We start from the raw sequence: 22,719 nt of genomic DNA on the forward strand, positions 1-22,719 counted from the left end.
GGTGGTGTTGTTAGCATATTCATCGTGAATTTTTTTGTTTTTTGGGTTTTTTTTTTTATTAGAGTATAGTTGCTTTACACTGCTGTGTCAGTTTCTGCTGTACAGTAAAGTGAATCAGCCACACTTATACATATATCCCCTCTTTTTTGGATTTCCTTCCCATCTAGTTCACTACAGAGCACCGAATAGAGTTCCTTGTGCTATACAGTAGGTTCTCACTAGTTATCTATTTTATACATAGTAGTGTATATATGTCAATCCCAATCTCCCAATTCATCCCACCCATCATGAATAAAAATTGGCAACTAAAATGTCAATTTTTTAATGTGTGAGCGATTTTTAAAACAGTAAATTAAAGCCCATTCTGAAAGGGGGGAAACCAAAAGGGAAACGGCGTATCAGGCCTGATCGCAATAACAGACAAAAATGGAAGAATAAGGTTTCATTCCCCGTCTTATTTAGGGGGAAAGACCATATAAAACGGCACCACCTCAGTAGATAGCCTTTTTTGAGTTTCAACTCAAAGGAAGAATAAAGGTCAACGAGATGTAACCCCAAAGTGGTTGAATCTTCTCTGCTCATTTTATCTCCTCTTAAGGCCAGTCTCAACTTGGCCCCATACAACCCCACTGCCCTGAGAAAGTATGACGGTTTGATGAACATTTCCCACAGAGATAGAGGAGGCAATTATCTTGTGTATCAGAAAGGAAAGCTTCCCTGTCCAGTCTCTTGCCTCAAAATCTTCCTCTCTCCTGAGCAGCTGAATTCCCTCTCTCTCCTTACGACATTCAGCCCTGAGCATCTCTTCCCATAGGAAGATCATCATGGTCTTGCTTTCTTCCCCTTGTAAAATTTTCATAGACAACTAACATGCATGCAGCTTTATGGACAGAGTTCTGCTTTATTCTGCTTTACACATAAATATCACGACTTCTGTGACTTCACTGTTGGGCTAGGTAAGCTCTGCTTCTGAAAGTTCCTCCCCTCAAGCTCCATATTGGAGTGGGTTCTGTTGCAGACATCAACCCTGGTCTTTTTTTTTTTTTTTTTTTTAGGTTCTCTGTAGTCATCTATTTTATACACAGTAGTGTATATATGTCAATCCCAATCTCCCAATTCATCCCACCCCTCCCTTCCCCCTTTGGTAACCGTAAGTTTGTTCTCTACATCTGTGACTCTATTTCTGCTTTGCAAATAAGTCCACCTGTACCATTTTTCTAGATTTCACATATAAGCGATATTATACGATATTTGTTTTTCTCTTTCTGACTTATTTCACTTTGTATGACAATCTCTAGGTCCATCCACATATCTGCAAATGGCACTATTTCGTTCAACCCTGATCTTTTGAACTAATCTCTTTCCCTGGGTATCATTTCCAAGGAAACAAATACAAGAGTTGCAGCAACTGCTCTGATTAACTGTAAAGTCCTCTGGCGTCTTTTTTCCCACCGTTTTCAGCACTTGGTGATTTGAAAGTTGGAGTTCAACTTCCTGCCCTGACAGCCCTAGGCAGTGAGAGAAGCTTTGAGTCAAAGCACAGGCTTGTTACTAGCTGCCTGCTCTTAGGTAGATAACCTACCCTCTCTAAGCCCCAATTTCCTAATCTGCAATGTTGGGGAAATAATAGTACCTTCCTCCTAGGCTTACTGTGAAGGTTAAATGTGATAAAGCAAATAGAGCACTTATGATGCTTACCAGCTCATACCCAGCCCTCAATAAGTATAAGTTATTATTATTTCTCTCCTACCAAATTCTGCTTCATCGTAATAATATTTTTATTAAAACTATTGCAAAAATACATACATCTGTCTACAGATACATACATACATGTGCCTACAGCACACACGCGCGTGTGCACACACACACACTGAACATTATTCAATCATAATACCTAATAAATTGCAAAGGAAAGTGTCTCATACCACATCAAATCTTTAGATAAAGGAAAATACCTAATAATCTGTGCTTTAAAATGCTGCATTTATGCCATGCTCTTGAAGTAGCTGGGTTCAGTTCTTGGTAGCAGAACCAACCCAACCAGGGCAGGGAGAGAGTCTAGCCCTTACCAGTGTACATAGTGCTTTTAAGTGCCTGACAGGCTCTTTTAATCCACTCTGCAGTACTGTGAGGTGACATTATTACCCCAACTTTGCAGGTGTAGAAACTGAGGCCTGTAATCTTCTGACCAGATGTCCTCTGATTTCCAAATGCTTTTGCTACGTGACGCCAGGGAGAATTAGGCCCCATTTCATTGTACCTAGTTTAGTAACTAAAATAGATGATTAGCTCTAATATCAAGAACAGTTTTGTTAATCATTCAACAGTTGTTAAGCAATCCTTGGGTGTGGTGAGAGAGGAAAGGCTAAAGAAAAATAGATCTTTGCCCTTTTAAGAGCTTCGTCTGTAATAAAGGGACATACCTATGAGCAGCAAAAATACTCAGGGACTCTTACAAAGCAACATAGTTTCCCATGAATTGTAAGCTGCATGCTACTTCATATTTTAATATCTCTGGATGCTGTAAAATCAATTGAACATCACAGTTTACTTGTTAGCAGTTGTTTGCTATCTTAATAGCACATAAAATAACATGCCTCTTATAATCAATAGCCTCTTATATAAGAGCCAAGAAAATATAAAATAATTAAATGGCCATTTCTTTAACAGCAATCAACAAATATTTGCCAAAAAGTAAATCGTTTTATCCATAGGTAATAAAGTTAGTATCTGTTACCACAAAACTGGAGGTCATCAGTATCACCATTATTGATTCCTACTGTCTGGCTCAGGTTCAAGGTCTTCTTTCCCAAGAGGCAGGCACAGCAAGAGGCTCCTCAGCGTTGGGTCAGAGCAGCCTGCACAAATTAGGCTAACAATTAGTTTAACAAATTCAGATGACAGTGTAACCAGTGGGGAAATGTGCAAAAAGAACCCTCATGTGGACAGAACATTTGAATAAACAAAATGGTACAATGAGTTCAGACAGAAAGAGCGCATTGTTCCTGGAAACACAGTGAAAGTTGTATTTTCAGAGAAGTCGAATTTCAAGGGGTGACTTAGAAGGGGAGGACGTCCTGATGGAGGCGGCAGCGTGGCAGAACTCAGAGGGTGTATGGAGATCTGTAAAAGTCTGGGTGACGGGGGGCCACAAAAGCCTGATGGACACTGAACCACAGTCACAGACTCAAATCCTGACCAAACCTCACACTGGTTTTTGACCTTGGGAAAGTCACTTTATTCTTTTACTGGGAAAGTCATAATTATGTTGAGTTTCGGTTCCTCCTTTGTAAAATGACTATAAAATACTTTTGTGCTGTGAGGAGGAGAGGGAATATTTGTAAAGTATTTGGCAGGGAGAGCAGACAATAAATGATAATAAAATTGGTTAGAAGGTTTTGAACAGAAGAAGTGAATGAGCAAAGCTATGATTTGGGAAATTAACGTAGAATCTGTGATTAAAACGGGCTGGAGAAAGTGCTAAGTAGCAAACTAGTTAAGATGCTTTTTCAATCGTCTGGATGAGAGGTGGCAGGGGCGGAGGGCAAAATAGGACATTTGTCGGTGGAGATGCAGCAGCCAGGGGTCCCTAAGGACGGCGGCTACAAAGCCTGTGAACCTGATATAACACCTGCCTGGGGACAGGGCCTGAGGGTGGAGGCCCGGCAAAGCACGCGAGGAATCCGAAAGTTCTGCAGTTTAGCGCCCAGGTACCTGAGAGAGGACACGGCGGGGGACAGTCTGGGAGGGTTGGCAGAGGGGTGTTCACCACCGCTGCCTAAATCCCACACCGGGGCGCATCTGTTTCAGGCCGCCAGGGAAGAGGTCAGAGTCAGTACGGGAGGCAGGGCGAGCAGAGGTCGACCGGCTTTCCCACCGATCCGCGCCCCCGGCGGGCGGCCGCGAGGAGGCAGAGCGCGGCCCCTGCTCCGCCCCTCCCGCCGAGTCCCACCTCCCCGAGCGCGTTCCGAGGGGCGGAGCCCGAGGCGCCCCGCCCACGCACCCCGCGCTCGCCTCGCCCATTCGACACGCTACACCCTCCCCGATCGCCACGCCCATCCGTCACGCCCCGCCCTCCCCCCCACCCACTCCGGGTAGACCAGCTGACGCCAGCCGCAGCAGCCACCCAGCTTCTACCCGTGCATCCAGAGCGCCGCGGCGACACCATGTTGGGCATGATCAAGAACTCGCTGTTTGGGAGCGTAGAGACTTGGCCTTGGCAGATCCTGAGCAAAGGGGGCAAGGTAGGCCCACAGGGCTGCCGGGGACCGGAAGGGCGGCCGCGCCCACCGCACCCTGTTCGCGGCTGGAGCGTGGACAGGTGGGGCAGGAACGTGCCCGGGATTGTGCGTTCTGGTGTCTGCCGTGGCCACGGCCCTCCGATGCCCAGCGCTTGGACTGGGAAGGAGGGGAGTAGGAGGTCGGGTGCAGCGGGGCGAAGGGCTCTGCTGGGAAGAGGGGAGACAGTGAGGCAGGATGGGTTTGAGGGGAGAACCCCAGCTTACCGAGATGGACTGCGCCTCTTGAGTGCATTCGTCCATTTAAACATTCCAAACTTTATGAATATTTGTTCGCTGAGAGGCCTTCGGTTGCAGGAAAGACTGGAAAAGTGCTTGTCCTTGAGAAATTCCCAAACTGTCCTTGGTGGAGAACTGAATATAAAAGAACAAGATCTGCTCTGCGAAGGAGGTAACTGTTCAAGTCCGGGAGCGCAGGCGAAGGAGCAGTCCGTTCAGCCAACGGGTGATAGTGGGGCCTGCGCAGAGAAGGTGCCGTCAGCTAGGCCTCCGGGATGTGCAGGAAGGCACAGAAACAAGAAGAGCCCGTGCAAAGGCCCAGAGCTGTCAAATGGCTTGTTGCCCTATGGGAGTTGGAGTCCTAGAATACAGGATGAGTGAGGAGGGCATCATTGCAGTTTTCCCCCAAATTAACATTAGTGCTCACCCAGGCAAATTGGACTGCCCCCTGAAAACAAATCTGCCACTAGATGATAATCTCCTGTGGACAGGTACTTTGCGCACCTCGCGGCTATATACTCAGCTCCCTGCCCAGTGCTTCATCTGTTAAAGGACCGTGTTGTCTGGGGGGCCAAAGTCAGGTACCCATTACATTGATCATCACACAAAAGCCCTCAACTAGAGTCTGGACTCTTCAAGCAGCTATAGCCAGAGACCTGTTACTTCATCTGTCTATATCTGTTTCCTTAGCCTTACGTAGAATAAGCACTTTAGCCCTGATCAAAGGTGACCTATTCAGGTGCCTACAAGCAGCCAGGCACATAATGAAAATGAGTGACAAACTGTAAGGCAGGGTGCGAACTGAGGCAAGTTGGAGACAGAGAACTCAAGCCCCCATCTGCAAAGGGTAATTCCAGGCAGTTGTCATGCAGTGATGTGAACCAGGGTTGCTGGGTTTTTAAGGAAAACCAGCAATCCAGACTCTTCATGTGAAATCTCTAAATTTAAAATTTATTCATTCAACAAATAACTGTTGAGTGGGCCAGGTACTCTTATAGGCAATGGGGATAAAGCAGTAGACAAAACTGGCAAAAATCCCTGTCCTCATGGAACTCCTCTTTTAGTGACTAGTGAGCAAGTAAGTCAAATATTTCATGTATCAGGTGGTGATCAGTGCTGTGATCAAAAAATAAAGCAGGGGGGCTTCCCTGGTGGTGCAGTGGTTGAGAGTCCGCCTGCCGATGCAGGGGACACGGGTTCGTGCCCCGGTCCGGGAAGATCCCACATGCCGCGGAGCGGCTGGGCCCGTGAGCCTGTGCTCCGCAATGGGAGAGGTCACAACAGTGAGAAGCCCGCGTACCGCAAAAATAAATAAATAAATAAAAATTTTAAAAATTAAAAAATAAAATAAAGCAGGGAAGGGGAGGAGGGACTAGAGGGTGTTAGGGTTGAGGCTACGGTTTTAAGTAGCACAACTGTGTCAGTTTTTTTTTTTTTTTTTTTGCGGTACACAGGCCTCTCACTGCCGTGGCCTCTCGCGTTGCGGAGCACAGGCTCCGGACGCACAGGCTCAGCGGCCATGGCTCACGGGCCCAGCCGCTCCGTGGCATGTGGGATCCTCCCGGACCGGGGCACGAACCCGTGTCCCCTGCATCGGCAGGCGGACCCTCAACCACTGCGCCACCAGGGAAGCCCTGTGTCAGTTTTAACTGTTACAAATGTTTGTAAACCCTGCGGGTCAGGTAGGCAGTAGGATCTGTCTGTGGTGGGATGTCGCCTGTGTGCATACCAGTCTGTGGACACGGCCCGAGGATCTCCAGGGTCCTCGTTGGCCTTGACACTTGAGGAATCCACGTGTTACCCACAGCTTGCAGAGAACTTTCCTTTCTGTAGTAGAATTGGGCTCACTTTGTCTTTGCTGTTAACAGTTATTTGCAGTGCAGGCTGAGGGTCTGGGCTCCCAGTGCGAGGCACTAGAGGGAGATAGGAGGGCTGGAAGAAGGGAGAGGCCAGGGTATTTCTCCCTCGCCTTCTCCTCCCTGTCAGGTCCCTGGAAGCAGGAGCTTCTCTGGGGCTCCAGTTCTTGCTAGCCAGGCCACCATGGTTTTGGTTCTCACCAAGTGATCCAGGTATCTGAACTCAGGTAAAAGATGACCATCCCTCTACCTCTGTAGGGCGCTTACTAACCTCAGGGTTGCTTTACTGTCCCTGCTGGGCATCTCAGCTCTTTTATGATCTGTGAAATCAGTTCTCTGAATCAAGGTGCCTCTGTTCAGAATACTCCAGTCATTTGGTTTTCTGTTAGCCCCTTATAGTACAGTGTCACCTGCCACTGATTTGGCGTCTCCAGGGATAAATGCAGCTCCCCGATCGGCATCTTCCCTCAACATCTGATAAGAATATGGAACCATACGGGATGTTGTTGCCAGGCTGAAGCAGATCGTTTAACTTGAATGAACCTCAGTTCCTGTACCTGTAGAAAGGGTATCAAAATATCTTCGCCATCCACTCCCAGAGTTGCTAGAAATATTAAATTGTTTAAGAAACATGAAAATGGTGTGTAAGCTAATACACCCTACACATGTAGTAATATCGTTATGTCGGAACTCATTTCAGCTCCACTCTTACTAACTTCGTGGTCACAGCTCACTTAACCTCTCTGATGCTAATCATGAGAGAAAATAATAATCCACGTCTTATAACATTGTTTTGAAATTTAAAGGAGAAAACCAATTACAAATTATTCAACAAAATACCTAGCACTTGATTGTTAACTTGCCCTTAGTTTTCCAGGTAATTTGGGTTAAGTTACTTAACCTCTCAACCACTCTGAACCCTGAAATTCCTCAGCTGTTAGATGAGAATGACAGTGCCTTATGTGACAATTAATTAAACAGTCGAAGATTCTTGTAATCTTTTTTTAAAAAAATATACAAATTCAGGGTGTTGTTATTGTGAAGAGAGCCTCTTTCTGAAATGGAAAGAGGAAGAGAGCCTCTCTCTCTTCCTGGAAAGAGTCTGGGTCAGAAACCATTGTTCACTTTCCTGGGTGAATGAATATATTACACAGGGTGCCCCACGTAGCTCAAAGTCAGACTCAACCAGATGTTCAGGGCTGATTCCAGGCACCCGGTGGGGAGGCCCAGGCTGCTGCAGACCTTATCAGGTCCTTCTGCATTTCTTGGGGAGGGCGGAAGATGCACAGCTGTCTGTGTGGGGTTGGGTGGGTCTTGTGGGTACTGAGAGCAGGACTGATAGTAGTAATGGACATCTTTATGGGATTTGTTTCCAGCCTGTACACATTGATTAGGACCCCACTGCCTGGCTTGGAATCCTTACCCCACCTCTTGCCACTGTATCTTGGGCACGTTACTTAACCTCTTGTTTTCATCCGAAAATGAAGATAAAAACACTTACTTCTTCACAGGGTTGTTTAAAATAATACGTGACACATAGAAAGTACTCAGTTAGGTTGATCATTATTATAATAATTATTGTTGTTTTCTTATAGTGAGAAAGCTGGCTTCCAAAATCAGCCTGTATACCAGCTACAGCAGGTGGCAAGAGAAAAAAACACCCTCGCAGAGGACCTTGCGAGGCATTCTTGCAACATCTCTGTCTGGGACTTGAACTTGAGCAGGGTTCCAACTGAATGTTGAAAACTTCTATTTGTGGCCACTGGCTGAAATCCTCATCTAGTTACTGACGTGGGAGCACAAGCTAGCTGAACGTGGGGTGAGGGAAGGCCATTATGCCATTATTTTGTTACACGTAACAAGGAAATGCACTCAAGATGTTAAATTTGAAGAATCACATGTGCTAACAGTGTTAACTTAGGCGCTTTGTTTTCTGCAGAAATAGAGCTCTATTTAAATTCAGCTCCCTGGAAAATCAGAATAGTTGGATAATATCCATCTCTCAAAGCTAAATTTTCATAGTGATGCAGTGGTTCAAATGAGAAGTTACAGACATAGATGCTGTGAAAACAGGCAGTACCTGTTGGAGAACCACCTTCAGACAATGTGGCACAACCTTCCTCCAGGATGGATATATATAGTTAGGCTAGGTTCTCATCTCTCCAGCCAGCTATGGCTACCATATTCCTTTTCATTAGAGTAAAGCCAAGCTTCACTTCACGGCCTCCTTTCCCACAAATCCTTATAGAGGGCCTACTATATATATGTGTAAGACGTGGTCTTAGATGCTGGGAGATACAGCGGTACACAATACAGACAGGCCATGACCCCATGGGGCTTACGATTGCAGTTGGAGATTAAACACACTATTATTCCATTACAATTTCCATTGTAATTATATTCCACTATAATTCCATTGTAATTATAATTACAATATACTATGTTGTGAAAATACAAGGGCCTATAAAAATATCATGGGGAACCTGTTTTAAACTGGGATCCTCTCTGAGGAAGTGACTTTTAGGTTGCGACCTGTTGGGTGAGTGGGGATTCATTGGGCAGAGACAGGAAAGGAATCCCCCAGGCAGAGGAGGAGGCAGGTACGGAGGCCCTGAGGCAGGAATGACCGTGGCATTGAAGCAAATAGCAGAAGGCCAGTGAGGAGGTGCTCTGGGAATGGCCGGCAAAGTAGGAAGAAGCTAAGTGGTGCCTGGACCATCACAGATAAGAACTTGGTGAATGACAGCGTTTAGGCGGGAGATTAATTAACGTGATTAATTTATATAGAATGCTCTGTGTATGTTCCCTGGGCAACACAGCCTCATTCACAGCTTTGGTTGCCCTTTATGCTGATGCATCCTAACTGAGCCAGGCCCCTGCTGAGTCCAGACCCATGTGTCCAACTGTACAACGGACAGTTTGCTCATCTGTAACAGGAGACAGATAAACCAGTGGATTTGTAAGCGCCCTTCCAGCTCTAGTGTCACCTGTCTTTGAAGTTCATGGGAAGGCAAGATCATTCAGGAAGAAGAGGTAGAGTTAAGCTCAGCCTTAAAGGATGGTAGACTTATCATGGGGGCTGGGCTCCCCGAATCAAACTGGATTCCTTTCTCTGCAGCCGTTCCTTTCTGGCCGTGGACTTTTCTGCCTCGGGGAACAAGCTGAGAACATGCTCACTCAAGACTCAGACACACCTGCAAAACCCTATATTTAGATTACAAAAGTAGGTTGAACTAATTTGGGGTAGATGAAACGAACTTGCTGTCAGATCACCATCATTGGACTAATGGTTCCAAAATCCAACTCCCTGTGAGAGCCTTCAGATGTTCGGTGATCTGGGTCCTGCCAGAGTCTCTGGCCTCCTTTCTTGCCATGCCCTGCTGGACCGTTCTTGCTCCAGTGGCAGTGAATTACTTGTATTTTTCACCGTCATCATAAAGTTCTTCAGCTCTTTGCTTTTACCCCTAGGGTGCCCGCTACCTGAAATTGCCCTCCCTAAACTATCAGAGCACTTACTACATCATATAGTAATTATGTAATGCTTCTCACCATCCAACGAGACTGCCCGTATCATATTAATCTCCAACTCTGTAGCGCCTGGCAGAGGTTTTCAGTAGATGTTTATTCGATGAATCAATGCATCGGTGACTGAATGTCCAGTTGGATGCTCTGTAAGCACCTCAGATTCAGCTTGGCCTCCCCAAACTTGTAAACAGACACCCATGTCCCCCAAACTAACCTAGGTGGTCCTCTCCCATGCTCCCACACTGCCCTGGAGCGCCTCTCCCCTTAAACATATCGTCAGGTTATAACCTGTTTTCCTGGCTACTTCTATTAGACCATGCCTCCTGATGTCAGGGACCATGTCTTTCATCTCTTTAGTTGTTGGTTGAATGAATAAAGGAAGGAAAGAAAAGGAAAGAAAACAAAGGAGAGAGCCAGCCAGCTCTTTCTCCGGTGAGAATTGGTCATTGGTTTCTTCATTTGTAAGAGAAGGAGCTGCACTGAATGACTTTTGATGGCCCTGTTCTGAGTGTGATGCGAACCTACAAATGTCTGTCAGAAATAACTACCTCAGTAGCTACAGAAAGAGGTTAAAAAATACCCAATTCATCCCCTGTGGAGCATAGAGCCTTGTGGCAAGCATTAGACCAGAGTTTGGGGATTTGAATTCTGGTTCCAGCTTCACCACTCAGCAGCTGTGTGGTCTTGGGCAACTCAGTCTCTCTGGTTCTTCATTTCCTCTTTGGTAAAATGAGTTTGATTGGGTGAACCTTGAAACCTCTTTCAGGCTGAAATTCTGTGACTCAGAGTGACATTTCTGGAATTTAAAGCATTTTAAGTGGCAAGACTTAGTGGGACCTCCAAAGAAGGCTGGGTCTGGTCTCTGCTATGACAGAAGGAGCCAGAAAGAGCAAGATACCCCGAGTTTACATAACACAGTTTGCTACTGAAGGCTCTTTGGAAGTGGCAGACTCACTAAGGGGAGGGCCTCACAGCAGTCCTCAGAATTAGTAGGCACAGTGCCCCAAAGTCGAGGCCAGTTTGTGGCCTCTTGATTCTTGGTCTGGTGCAATTTCCCCTGCCCCATGTGGAGGGAAGTATATGAAATTGGCACTCAGCGTTTATGTTCAGATGTCCCTGACCCTTTCTCACTACTCGCCTTCAATTTTGCATTACAAAAACAATAGGTGTTTTTGCATTCTAGGTATAAGATTATAATAGTAAGTGTACTTTTTCAGACTGTATAGGCCACTCACAGTCCTACCCTCCTCTAGGGATTCATTATATCCCCTTGGAAGTTGAATCTTCAGTCTAAGATGTTGTAGGAAGGCCTGTTTGACCAGCCCAGGGCAGCCAGGTCCTCTATCATGTGTCTGTTTTTTACAATCATTAGTAAGAGAGGCACCTCCTTAATCAATAAATAAATATCTTTTGAGCATCTAACATGTAAAGCTCTGGGATATAGTTTCCGTCCACAAAGACCTAGCAGATTTTTCAAACTGTACTGGTGTTCCGTTACCAGAGAGTAAAATTAATATAGATCAAGGTTTTTTTTCTTTTAGTGGACTAGGCTAAAATTCACTTGAGTGGAGCAGAATAGAAATAAACAGGATAGAAAGAAAAGGCATGTCGCTATGGAGAACAGTATGGAGGTTCCTTTAAAAACTAAAGATAGAGCTACTATGTGATCCTGAAATCCTACTGCTGGGCATATATCCAGAAAAAAACATAATTCGAAAAGATACATGCACCCCAATGTTCACTGCAGCACTATTTACAATAGCCGAGACATGGAAGCAACCTAAATGTCCATCGACAGCTGAATGGATAAATGAGGTGTAGTGTCTATACACAATGGAACATTACTCAGCCATAAAAAAGAATGAAACAATGCCATTTGCAGCAACGTGAATGGACCTAGAGATTATCATACTAAGTGAAGTAAGTCAGACAAAGATATACATCATATGATATCGCTTATATGTGGAATCTTTAAAAAAATGATACAAATGAACTTATATACGAAACAGAAATAGATCCATGGGCATGGAAAACAAACTTATGATTACCAAAGGGTAAGGTGGGGGGAGGGATAAATTAGGAGTTTGGGATTAACATATACACACTACTATATGTATTAAATAGATAACCAACAAGGACCTACTATATAGCACAGGGAACTATACCCAATATTTTGTAATAACTTATAAGGGAACATAATCTGAAAAAGAATATATATATATATATCTGAACCACTTTGTTGTACTAACACAACATTGTAAATCAACTATACTTCAATTTAAAAGAAAAGACATGTATAATCATGCATCCGGTCCATACAGGTAAAGTGTTATTTTGTGAAACTTTGCTTCAAACGTGTATGTTCATGATAGGGTGTGGTGTAAAAATGTATTTCTTGTTATGGATTGTGGTTTTTTTTTGAAGTTTGAAAGTGCTGCCTTACAGTATGTTCAGGAATACAAAATTTTTTCATATGAGACATCAAATGGTGAAGAAGAGGAAGAGGGGTGAAAGAGAGCTGTGTGGGTCTATAGGGAAAGGGTAATGACCTTAGGGCAGAGACTCAACACAGAGAGGGGATCACTGCCAAGGAGGAAGGGTTTGGGGGGGAAGTGACAGTGCAGCTGGTCATTGAGAGGCAGATTGGGAAGAGGAATTGCATCTGGGAGTACAGTGTGAAAAGAACTACTCTGATTCTTCTTGAATTGCAGCCCTTCTACTAGATTGAGGCTAATCTTGGGGCCATAGAGTTTTGTGGGATGGTTGCTGTATTTCTTTGTTTCCTCCTTCACAATTTTCTCTTCTCTTTTCCTGGGTCTCCTATTATTCAGAGGTTGGATCTCTTGGCTTGATCCTTTGATTTTCTTTTCTATTTTCTACTTCTTTGCCTTTTTACTTGACTTTCTAGAATATTTCCTTCAATTTTCTCTTCCAGCCTTTCCACTGAATTTTTCCTGTTATATTTTTAATTTCCCAGAGCTCTTTGATCTCAGAACAGTCTATTTTTATAGCATACTGGGGATGTTCTCGGTGGTTTGGGTTGTAATATTTTCTATTATTTCTCTGTGAATATTGATTATATGAAGTTTTTTCTGCTGTCTCTACATCTGTAAGAAATCTCAGAATCTGTTTGTCGTGGCCCTTCATTCTCTGGCCTGTCTCTTCCCTGTCACCATCGTTGGGCTCTTTATGGAAGGTTCCTTAGCAGTGTGTGCCTCTGGTAACTGGACTTTCACTGTTTCTAGAGTCATCACAGGTTGCTACTTTCTATCTCTTAAGTGCTGCATATTCTCTGCCTCTAGGGAGAGGTCTCCTATGAGGAGAGGGCCTGTGAAGGTGGGAAGTTTGCCACAGTGGAAGTGACTGATAAGCCTGTGGATGAGGCTCTACGGGAAGCAATGCCCAAAGTCGTGAAGTATGTGGGAGGCTCCAATGACAAGGGTGAGTATCCCTGAAGGATTGGCTCTGGTCTCATAGGCCAGGGCTGCATAGTCTCACGTCATCAATGGAAAACACAGGGAGGGACCACAAGGCACCTGTCACTACCTGTTTCAGTGGCACGTGAACTTGCTGTGCTCTGTGGGCAGGGAGGCTCTGGGGAGACCCACTGACTTCATGCCAGTCTCCCCCGACTTTGTGGGATCCCCGCTCAGTAGCACTGAGTTCATGCTTCTCTTCCAGGTGTGGAGACACAACGCTGATTGTTTGTTTCTTTGTTATTTTTTAACCCTACAGTGCTTATCATGTCTTTGGGTTAGGGACTGGGTAAGGTGTGCCCACGATAAGCCAGGCCACAGAACAAGGCCAGCTTCTGACATGAGACCTCTGCCCCCACGCTGGAAATCTCCAGAGTCAGCCCCCTGGTAGCTCAGATTGTGTGGGGATACCGAGGATCAGTGAGTGATGATTATGGAGGGTCCCTGGCTCTGTTCCGGCAAATAAAGAGCCTGAGAATTCTTAGGCTGCTCCCCTCTTAAAGTCTTGGCAGTCCAGGGGAATTCCCTGACGGTCCAGTGGTTAGGACTCAGCGCTCTCACTGCCGGGGGCCCAGGTTCGATCCCTGGTCGGGGAACTAAGATCCTACAAGCCGTGTGGCATGGCCTAAAAATAATAAACAAACAAACAAATAAATAAATAAAAAGACTTGGCAGTCTGTGCTGGCTGCCTCCCTGTTTTTAAAATGAGAGGCCTGAAGTTTCAGTGTGCCTATTAGTATGTAAACCACATTTAAATACGAATTGAACTCTTTAGGTCTCTAATTTGTCCTGCACTTTGGAATCAGTGCAAACCCAAAATGGGTCAAAACACAAGGTGAAAAAAGAGACAATGTGTTGAATTTTTAGGATATATCTCAAGTTGATAATTGAGAAAGTTAGAAACTAGTATTAACCTTAGTAACACTTACTAGAACCAAAGTAATCAGGCTTTGGACATAAGTTGACCAGTAGGAGGTCAAGAAGAAATCTTTTCCTTCTTAGCACTGTCATAACATTTTCTTTAGAAGAAAATATGTGTAAAAATTATAAACTCATTAAAAAATTTTGAAAATAACAAAACAGCACCCCTAATCCATCTTTTCTAATATAATCATTGTCGTCTTCAAATGTATTTTTTAGGGCTTTTTAATAGGTTTTTAAAATGTAATCATAGTGTTTGTGCAATACATCCTGCTTCTGTCACTTATTTCATAATTATTTTACACTGTAGCTAAATAGTCCTAAGCATAACTATTAATAGATAAATCAAATTGCATCATGTGCCTATCACTTACTTAGACATATTCCTATTTTGAACATTTAAATGAATCCCAATTTTTCACAATTATAAATTCTGCTGCAAGGAAAATCCTATTACCTATAGCCTTTTCCGTATCTTGGATTATTTCATTAAAATCAACAATTAGATAGGAAGTAATTAGATACTGATATATTTACAGTCTTAAATATATATTACCAAATAATTTTTTCCAGACGAGTTGAATCACTATGCTCTTACCTCCAATATATACAAATAAGAGGCGTTTTGTCCGTGTCTGATGATATGTTTTAATGCCTGAAATACTTATTATGAATTTCAAGAACAACAAATATTGTCTTGGAAGAAGAATGAGACCAGCAGATGGTCCATGGGCCTGAGCAGGTTCTGTCTCTAACACCCACATCCATCTGTGGGGTTTTGTGTTTTCAGGAATCGGGATGGGGATGACAGTTCCTATTTCCTTTGCCGTATTCCCCAGTGCCGATGGGTCCCTACAGAAGAAATTAAAAGTCTGGTTCCGGATTCCAAATGAGTTTCAAAGCGACCCACCAGCTCCCAGCGATGACAGCATTAAGATCGAAGACAGGGAAGGCATCACTGTCTATTCCACGTAAGGAAACTATTCTTTAGGCATACACGGGTAGCACTTGAATCATCTGCAGTGAGCATTTGCATTTTCTTTTTCCAGTTTTGAGATGGAATTGACATATAATATTGCATTAGTGTAAAATACAACATAATGCTTTGATATATGTTTATCTTATGAAATGATTACCACCATTTAGTTAACATCGTTCCTTAAACAAAGTTACAAATTTTTTTCCTGAGATGAGAAATTTTTTTTTTTTTTTTTACAAATTTATTTATTTATTTGGCTGCATTAGGTCTTCGTTGCTGCACGCAGGCTTTCTCTAGTTGCGACGATCAGGGGCTACTCTTCATTGCGATGCGCAGGCTTCTCACTGCGGTGGCTTCTCTTGTTGCAGAGCATGGGCTCTAGAGCACAGGCTCAGTAGTTGTGGCGCATGGGCTTAGTTGCTCCCTGACATGTGGGATCTTCCCTGACCAGGGCTCGAACCCGTGTCCCCTGCATTGGCAGGTGGATTCTTAACCACTGCGCTACCAGGGAAATCCCCATGAGAAATTTTAAGATCCACTCTCTTAGTAACTTTCAAATATATGATACAATGTACAATATTGTTAACCGTGGTCACTGCTGTACATTACATCCCCAGAACTAATTTATCTTATAGCTGGATGTTTCTACCTTTTGACCACCTTTAGCTAGATCTCCCACCCTCCACCTCCCCACCCTCCGGCAATCACCAATCTGTTCTCTGTATCTGTGAGTTCAGTTGTTGTTTTTTTTAATTCCACATATGAGTGAGATTATACAGTATTTCCCTTTCTCTGACTTATTCCATTTAACATGGTGCTTTCACAGTCCAGCCATGTTGCTGCAAATGGCAAGATTTCCTTCTTTTTATGGCTAAGTGATATTCCATTGTATGTATGTACCACATCTTCTTTATCCATTCATCTGTCTGTGGACCCTTACGTCATTTCTACACCTTGGCTATGGTAAATAATGCTGCAGTGAACATACGGGTGCTGATACCTCTTCAAGCTAGTGATTTCATTTCCTTCAGATATATACTCATAAGTGGAATTGCTAGATCATATGGTAGTTCTATTTTTAATTTTGTGAGGAACTTCCATACTGTTTTGCATAGTGGCTGCACCAATATACATTCACGCCAGCAGTGCATAAGGATTCCGTTTTCTCCTCATCCTTGCCAGCACTTGTCACTTCTTGTCTTTTTCATAATAGCCATTCTAACAAGTGTGAGGTGACATCTCATGTGGCTTCGATTTTCATTTCCCTGCTGATTAGTGGTGTTGAGCACCTTTTCATGTACCTCTTGGCCATTTGTATATCTTTTTTGGAAAAATCTCTATTCAGATCCTCTGCCCACTTTTTAATCTGATTGTTTGGGTTTTTTTACTCTCGAATTATATTATTTTTTTATATATTTTGGATATTAACCCATTACATATATACGATGTGCAAATAATTTCTCTCATTTAATATGTTGCCTTTTTATTTTGTGGATGGTTTCCTTTTTCTGTGCAGATGGTTTTTAGCTTTATGTAGTCCCACTTGTTTATTTTTGCTTCTGTTGCCTGTGTTTTCAGAGTCAAATACAAAAAAAATCATTGCCAAGACCAATGTCAGGGAGGTTACCCTCTATGGTTTCTTCTAGGAATTTTACAGTTTCAGGTCTTATGTTCAAGTTTTTCATCCATTTTGAGTTGATTTTTGTGTATGGTGTAAGATAGTAGTCCAGTTTCAATCTTTTGCATGTGGCTATCCAGTTTTCCCAACACCATCTACTGAAGAGACTGTCCTTTCCCTATGGTACATTCTTGGCTGCTTTGTTGTAAATTAGTTGACCATGTATGCCTGGGTTTATTTCTGGACTCTCTGTTCTGTTCCATTGATCTTTGTATCTGTTTTTATGCCAATACCATACTGTTTTGATTATGATAGCTTTGTAATATAGTTTGAAATCAGGAAATGTGATGCCTTCAGCTTTGTTCTTCTTTCTCCAGATTTCTTTGGCTATTCAGGGTCTTTTGTGGTTCCATACAAATTTTAACATTGTTTTTCTATTTCTGTAAAAAATTCCATTGAAATTTTAATAAGGGTTGCATTAAATCTACAGATTGCTTTGGGTAATATGAACATTTGAACAATATTAATTCTTCTAATCCATGAGCGTGGAATATCTTTCCATTTATTTGTGTCTTCTCCAGATTTTCCATTAATGTCTTCATAGTTTTCAGTGTGAAGATCTTTCACCTCCTTGGTTAAATTTATTCCTAGGTATTTTGTTCTTTATGATGCAATTGTAAATGGGATTCTTTCTTTTTCTTTTTTTTTTTTTTGCTGTACGCAGGCCTCTCATTGTTGTGGCCTCTCCCGCTGCGGGGCACAGGCTCCGGACGCGCAGGCTCAGCGGCCATGGCTCACGGGCCCAGCCGCTCCGCGGCATGTGGGATCTTCCCAGACTGCGACACGAACCCGTGTCCCACTGCACCACCAGGAAAGCCCGGGATTATTTCTTAATTTCTCTTTCTAAATTCATATTATTGATGAATTAAGAAATACTGAGTACTGACTTTCTTCTTAAATTTCTTCAGCCTACAGCACACAAACATTTGCACTGTATCTAAGTAAACACCTTTGCCAGTTGCCAAACTGATTTGGATATAGAGAATATCCCCTCAGCTTAAGCTGAACATCTACATTAGCCACAGCAGGGTTCTGGGAGATTCAGGGAATATCTAAGTCAGTCTGTAGTTTGGGGTCATGAATATCTGGGGAGCATAAAGGGCTAGAGATACTTCGTTTTTACCCCACAGTCCCCTTGAATGCCAGAAGGGCAGGGAGCATTTGCCAGAGCCGGACTGCTACTGCCTTAGTTATTCATGGTCTGTGGGCCTTTCAGCAGAGCACGTGTGCCTCCTATTATTCTAGTCCTGTTTCCAAGGCTTTACTTGGGGTCCAGTTCCCTTGACTTTAGAGAAAAGCAGGTACAAGTGGTTGCATGATTTTATTCTTTAGGCCTCAACCTCCCTTCAGAAGCCAGGTCTCTTCTAGATAATCAGTGACTCCCCAGTTGTTAAAATCCTCCTGTGTGACAGGAGCCTCCACCTCTTCTGCTCCAGCCCTCATTCAGACTTTCCAGCCTTCACTGCAGAGGCTGCAGAGAAAGCAAACTCTATTTAAAGAATACCTAGACTATCTTTTCCCAGGGCTGGGACTAGGGTGAGGAAGCAGGTGCACCTGTTGTGCAAAGTTTAAGGAGACACTCAGTCTCACAGTTGTCCAAGTGTATGTAGGGTTGGCCCTGAGAGTGAGTACCTCCTTAAATCTTGAGCCCCAGGCATCTCAGCTGTCTCATCCTAGTTCCCACTCTGTCCTCTCCTAGTTCCCACTCTATCCTCTCCATCCTCTTTCCTGCGTCTTGGGAGGCAGCCTGGTGTAATATGATGAACAAGTATATTTTAGTTTGAATCCTGGATGATGCTTGGGAAGTTACTCAGCCTCTATAAGACTTGGTTCTCCCATCTTGTAAGTGCTGATAATATAATCTACCTCATAGTATTATTGTTAGAGACTATCTTTCAGTATTTACTGAGATGCTATTTATAAACTGCTTAATGTTGATGACCTGTAGTAGGTTTCAGTAATTCTTTCTCTTTGCCCCTTCTTATTTCATAAGAAATGAGGTTGACATGATTAAATCAGGTCACATAAGACTTCAAGCAGAACGGACTAGTTTCTAATCATTTCTCTTTCCAAACCCAGGATAATAACTTGGTCCCATTTTTTTCTTTTGCCTTTAACTTTTTAGTAGGGAAATCTTCAAACCTATAGAAAGATAGAATAAGAAAATGAAACCCTAGGTACCCATCATTCATCTTAAATGATAATTAACTCAAGGCCAATTTTGTGTCATGTGTATCCTCACAACTTCAACCTGGTCCCGACCCTAAATTATTTTTAGGCAAATTCCAGGCATTATATTATTTCATTCATGAATATTTTATTGTGACTACTGAAGACTTTTTAAAAATAGAAAAATAATATCTTATTATTCCTAAAATTTTAACAATTCATTACTGTTATAATAATTTTAAATATCCAGTGTTCAGTTTTCTCCTACTAGCTCATAATTTGTTCCTACAGTTTGTCTGAATCTGGCTCCAAATAAGATGCAGCCATTGCAATTGGTTGGTACATCTTTGAAGCTTTTATTTATGTTGATTTTCTCACCACCACACGTTTTCATTTTTCCTTGCCGTTTATGGATCATTTATCCTAGTGTTTCCCACAGTCTGAATTTTGCTGGTTTCCTTACTGTGGCATTTTAACATGTTTCTCTGTCCCTGTACTGCCTGAAATTAGTAGTCAGAACTAGAGGCATAATCAGATTCAAGTTTGAGTTCGGGGCAAGGATATTTCAAAGATGGTGTTGTGTATCTCCATCAGGGGCTCATGCTTGCCTCTGGTTTTGTGATATTAGTGACCTTAGATCACCATTTCCCAGATGCCATGTTTCCTTAGAGGTTGTCAAATGATAATATTCTCTGTTTTTCCTTCTTCATTTATTAGCCGGAGTACTTTGGTAAAGAGAAACTTCCCTTCATCTACTATTTGGTTTCCCTGAGATAGAGTTGTAGAAAAAAGGCCAGATACCTTCTCTTTATCAGTTTTCAGAATAATGATTTCATTTCTTAACATCCTCCAAAGGGGAGGCAGTGTTGATCTCTGGTTTTTGAGTACCGATATAAACATATGAATTCAAACATAATTGATGTGTTTCAGTTCTTTGCGGTTATTATTCTCACTGATGCTCAAACTGTCCCATCTTTGGCCAGTGGGAACCTCTTCAAGTTGCTTTCTTGGTCCTTTTGACATGACCCTCGTAATCTTCAGTAACTTCCTTGGTTTCTGGTAGGACAGGATATTTCAAGCGCATCCTGACATTTCTTGCTCTAGAGCTGGAATTAGCCATTTCTCCAAGGAACCCTGGTTCCTTATGGTGGGAAAGGGAATCTCTTTAAAAGCTACTATTCAAGCCAGGTCTGTCGAAGTTTCCTTTACTTCAACCTAAACAGAGAGGAGAGTGACAAAGACGGCATCTAGCATGGCTCAATGAATGTTTTTTAACCTGTTAGCATCTGATCCTAAGTTAGCATCTGTTCATTCCTCAACTAGCCACTAGGTGTCACTGCACAGTCAAGTGTGCATTTAAAAGTACCTTTCTGTGGAAGGCAGAGTTGATGACATAATAGAAGGCACAAATACTGTTGCAAATACACAGTGCATCCTTAACTCAGTCTTCCTTTTTTATGACCTTGTGAAGGGATGTCCATTGACTAGCAGTATGTATTACCAACACTGTTTAAATGAATAGAAGGCTATGAAAAATTAACGTGATCAGAGTTTTTTCAGTATTCACAAGAGGCAACAGAGTTGTCCTCACACTTCGATGAGTGGCCTCATTCCAGACTACTGTCCTCCCTCTGTGCTCTATAAAGGCCACTCAGGTTAGAGCTCAACCTCCTCAGTGCAATTCAACAGAGACCAACAGCAGGAGAGGTTCGATGGTGTTAACAAGACTTTCATGATCTTAATGAAATGTCTGGGTATAAAGGGAAGAGTTGGAAACAAGGAGCTCATTGTCGGGGTGACCTGTGCTCCAAGGTCAGCTCTACCGCTTAATGGCCAGAGGACCTTTGGCATCTCACCGAGCCTCTGTGTGACTCAGTGTCCTTATCCGTGAGATGGGGGTAAGAGTAGTGCTCCAGGGCTTCCCTGGTGGCGCAGTGGTTGAGAGTCCGCCTGCCGATGCAGGGGACACGGGTTCGTGCACCGGTCCGGGAGGATCCCGCATGCCGCGGAGCGGCTGGGCCCGTGAGCCATGGCCGCTAAGCCTGCGCGTCCGGAGCCTGTGCTCCGCAACGGGGGAGGCCGCAGCGGTGAGAGGCCCGCATACCGCAAAAAAAAAACCCAAAAACAAAAAAACAAAAAAGTTAGTAAATAAGGGGAATTCCCCGGCGAGCCAGTGATTGGGACTCTGCGCTTTCACTGCCGAGGGCGCAGGTTCAATCCCTCGTCTGGGAACTAAGATTCCACAAGCCACGCGGCCAAAGAAAGTAAAACTAAAATAAAACAAAACAAAAAGGGGGATTTGAGGGCTCTTTAAAAAAATTTTTTTAATTAAAAACAGGAAAGTTGGTGAATAAGTAAATGAATGAAAGTCTTGGACCTTGCCTCCTGCTCTCCTCCCTCAAGATCTCGGCCCCTCCCGATAGCTTCAGCTGCAGCTGCCACCCTTCCATCAGTAACTCTCCTGCCTGACCTCCCTCCAGCTCCCTTAAACGTCTTACCATTCCTCAGACTCACTGTGAAGACAAAGGCGAGGCCACTTACGCATTCATTCATTCAAAAAAAATCACATCTTCATCATTCACTTACTCTGTGCCAGGAAGTGTTTTAGGTGCTGGAAATATAGCAGGGAACGAGCAAAGCGTCTGCCCCTTGAGGTGGGAGAAACATTATAGTGGAGAAAACAGACAAAAAGCAAATGCCTCGAGATATTTCAGGACAGCGTCGTTCCAGAGATAAGAAGTGGTATCTGAACTGAAATTATAGGGAAGCCTATTTCTACTCAAAAATAAATACATTCGGGGGCTTCCCTGGTGGCGCAGTGGTTGAGAATCTGCCTGCTAATGCAGGGGACACGGGTTCGAGCCCTGGTCTGGGAGGATCCCACATGCCGCGGAGCAACTAGGCCCGTGAGCCACAACTACTGAGCCTGCGCATCTGGAGCCCGTGCTCCGCAACAAGAGAGGCCGCGATAGTGAGAGGCCCGCGCACCGCGATGAAGAGTGGTCCCTGCTTGCCACAACTAGAGAAAGCCCTCGCACAGAAACGAAGACCCAACACAGCAAAAATTAATTAATTAATAAACTCCTACCCCCAACATCTAAAAAAAATTAAAATAAGTAAATAAATAAATAAATAAATACATTCGGGACTTCCCTGGCAGTCCAGTGGTTAAGACTCCACACTTCCCATGCAGGGGGCTCAGGTTTGATCCCTGGTCGGGGAACTAAGATCCCACATGCCATGCGGCACAACCAAAACAAAAAGTAGAAAAAAATAAATAAGTAAATACATGTATACATACCTTCTGGCATAATCTGTCTCAGAGTAAAATGGACAGATGATGAGGCGCTGAAGCCCTAGCCCTGGAGGAATTCAGATACCATCTGAACGGATGTGCGACAATTATGCACGCAACGTTTGTCCCAAGTGGCAAGTTTGGCTGCATTTGACAAACGTTTATTGCATACCTCTGCTATTTAAGCCCCTTCCCCTCTGAGCGCCCCGCCAGTGATAAGATTCTGTAACTAAAACCTAATCCATCACCGTTCACTCCCCCCACAGCTGCTCAGTTGTCCCTTTAGTCTAGTACTTGGAAGGG

General features: G+C 43.6%; 1 protein-coding gene across 3 annotated transcripts in view; it reads left to right on the plus strand.

Moving 5' to 3' along the window:
• Window positions 1-4,094: 4,094 nt before the first annotated feature.
• The window catches only part of HEBP1 (heme binding protein 1), a 30,492-nt gene continuing 11,867 nt past the window's right edge, over window positions 4,095-22,719 (plus strand). For all 3 annotated transcript variants that reach the window (XM_060306167.2, XM_030841279.2, XM_030841277.3), the window contains exons 1-3: window positions 4,095-4,244; window positions 13,201-13,339; window positions 15,086-15,266. In XM_060306167.2, coding sequence (XP_060162150.1) covers window positions 4,167-4,244; window positions 13,201-13,339; window positions 15,086-15,266 — 398 coding nt within the window. In that variant the 5' untranslated portion in view covers window positions 4,095-4,166. The remainder of the gene's footprint in view (window positions 4,245-13,200; window positions 13,340-15,085; window positions 15,267-22,719) is intronic.

This window comes from Globicephala melas, chromosome 10 (assembly GCF_963455315.2).
Source record: "Globicephala melas chromosome 10, mGloMel1.2, whole genome shotgun sequence".
Classification (NCBI taxonomy): Eukaryota; Metazoa; Chordata; class Mammalia; order Artiodactyla; family Delphinidae; genus Globicephala; species Globicephala melas.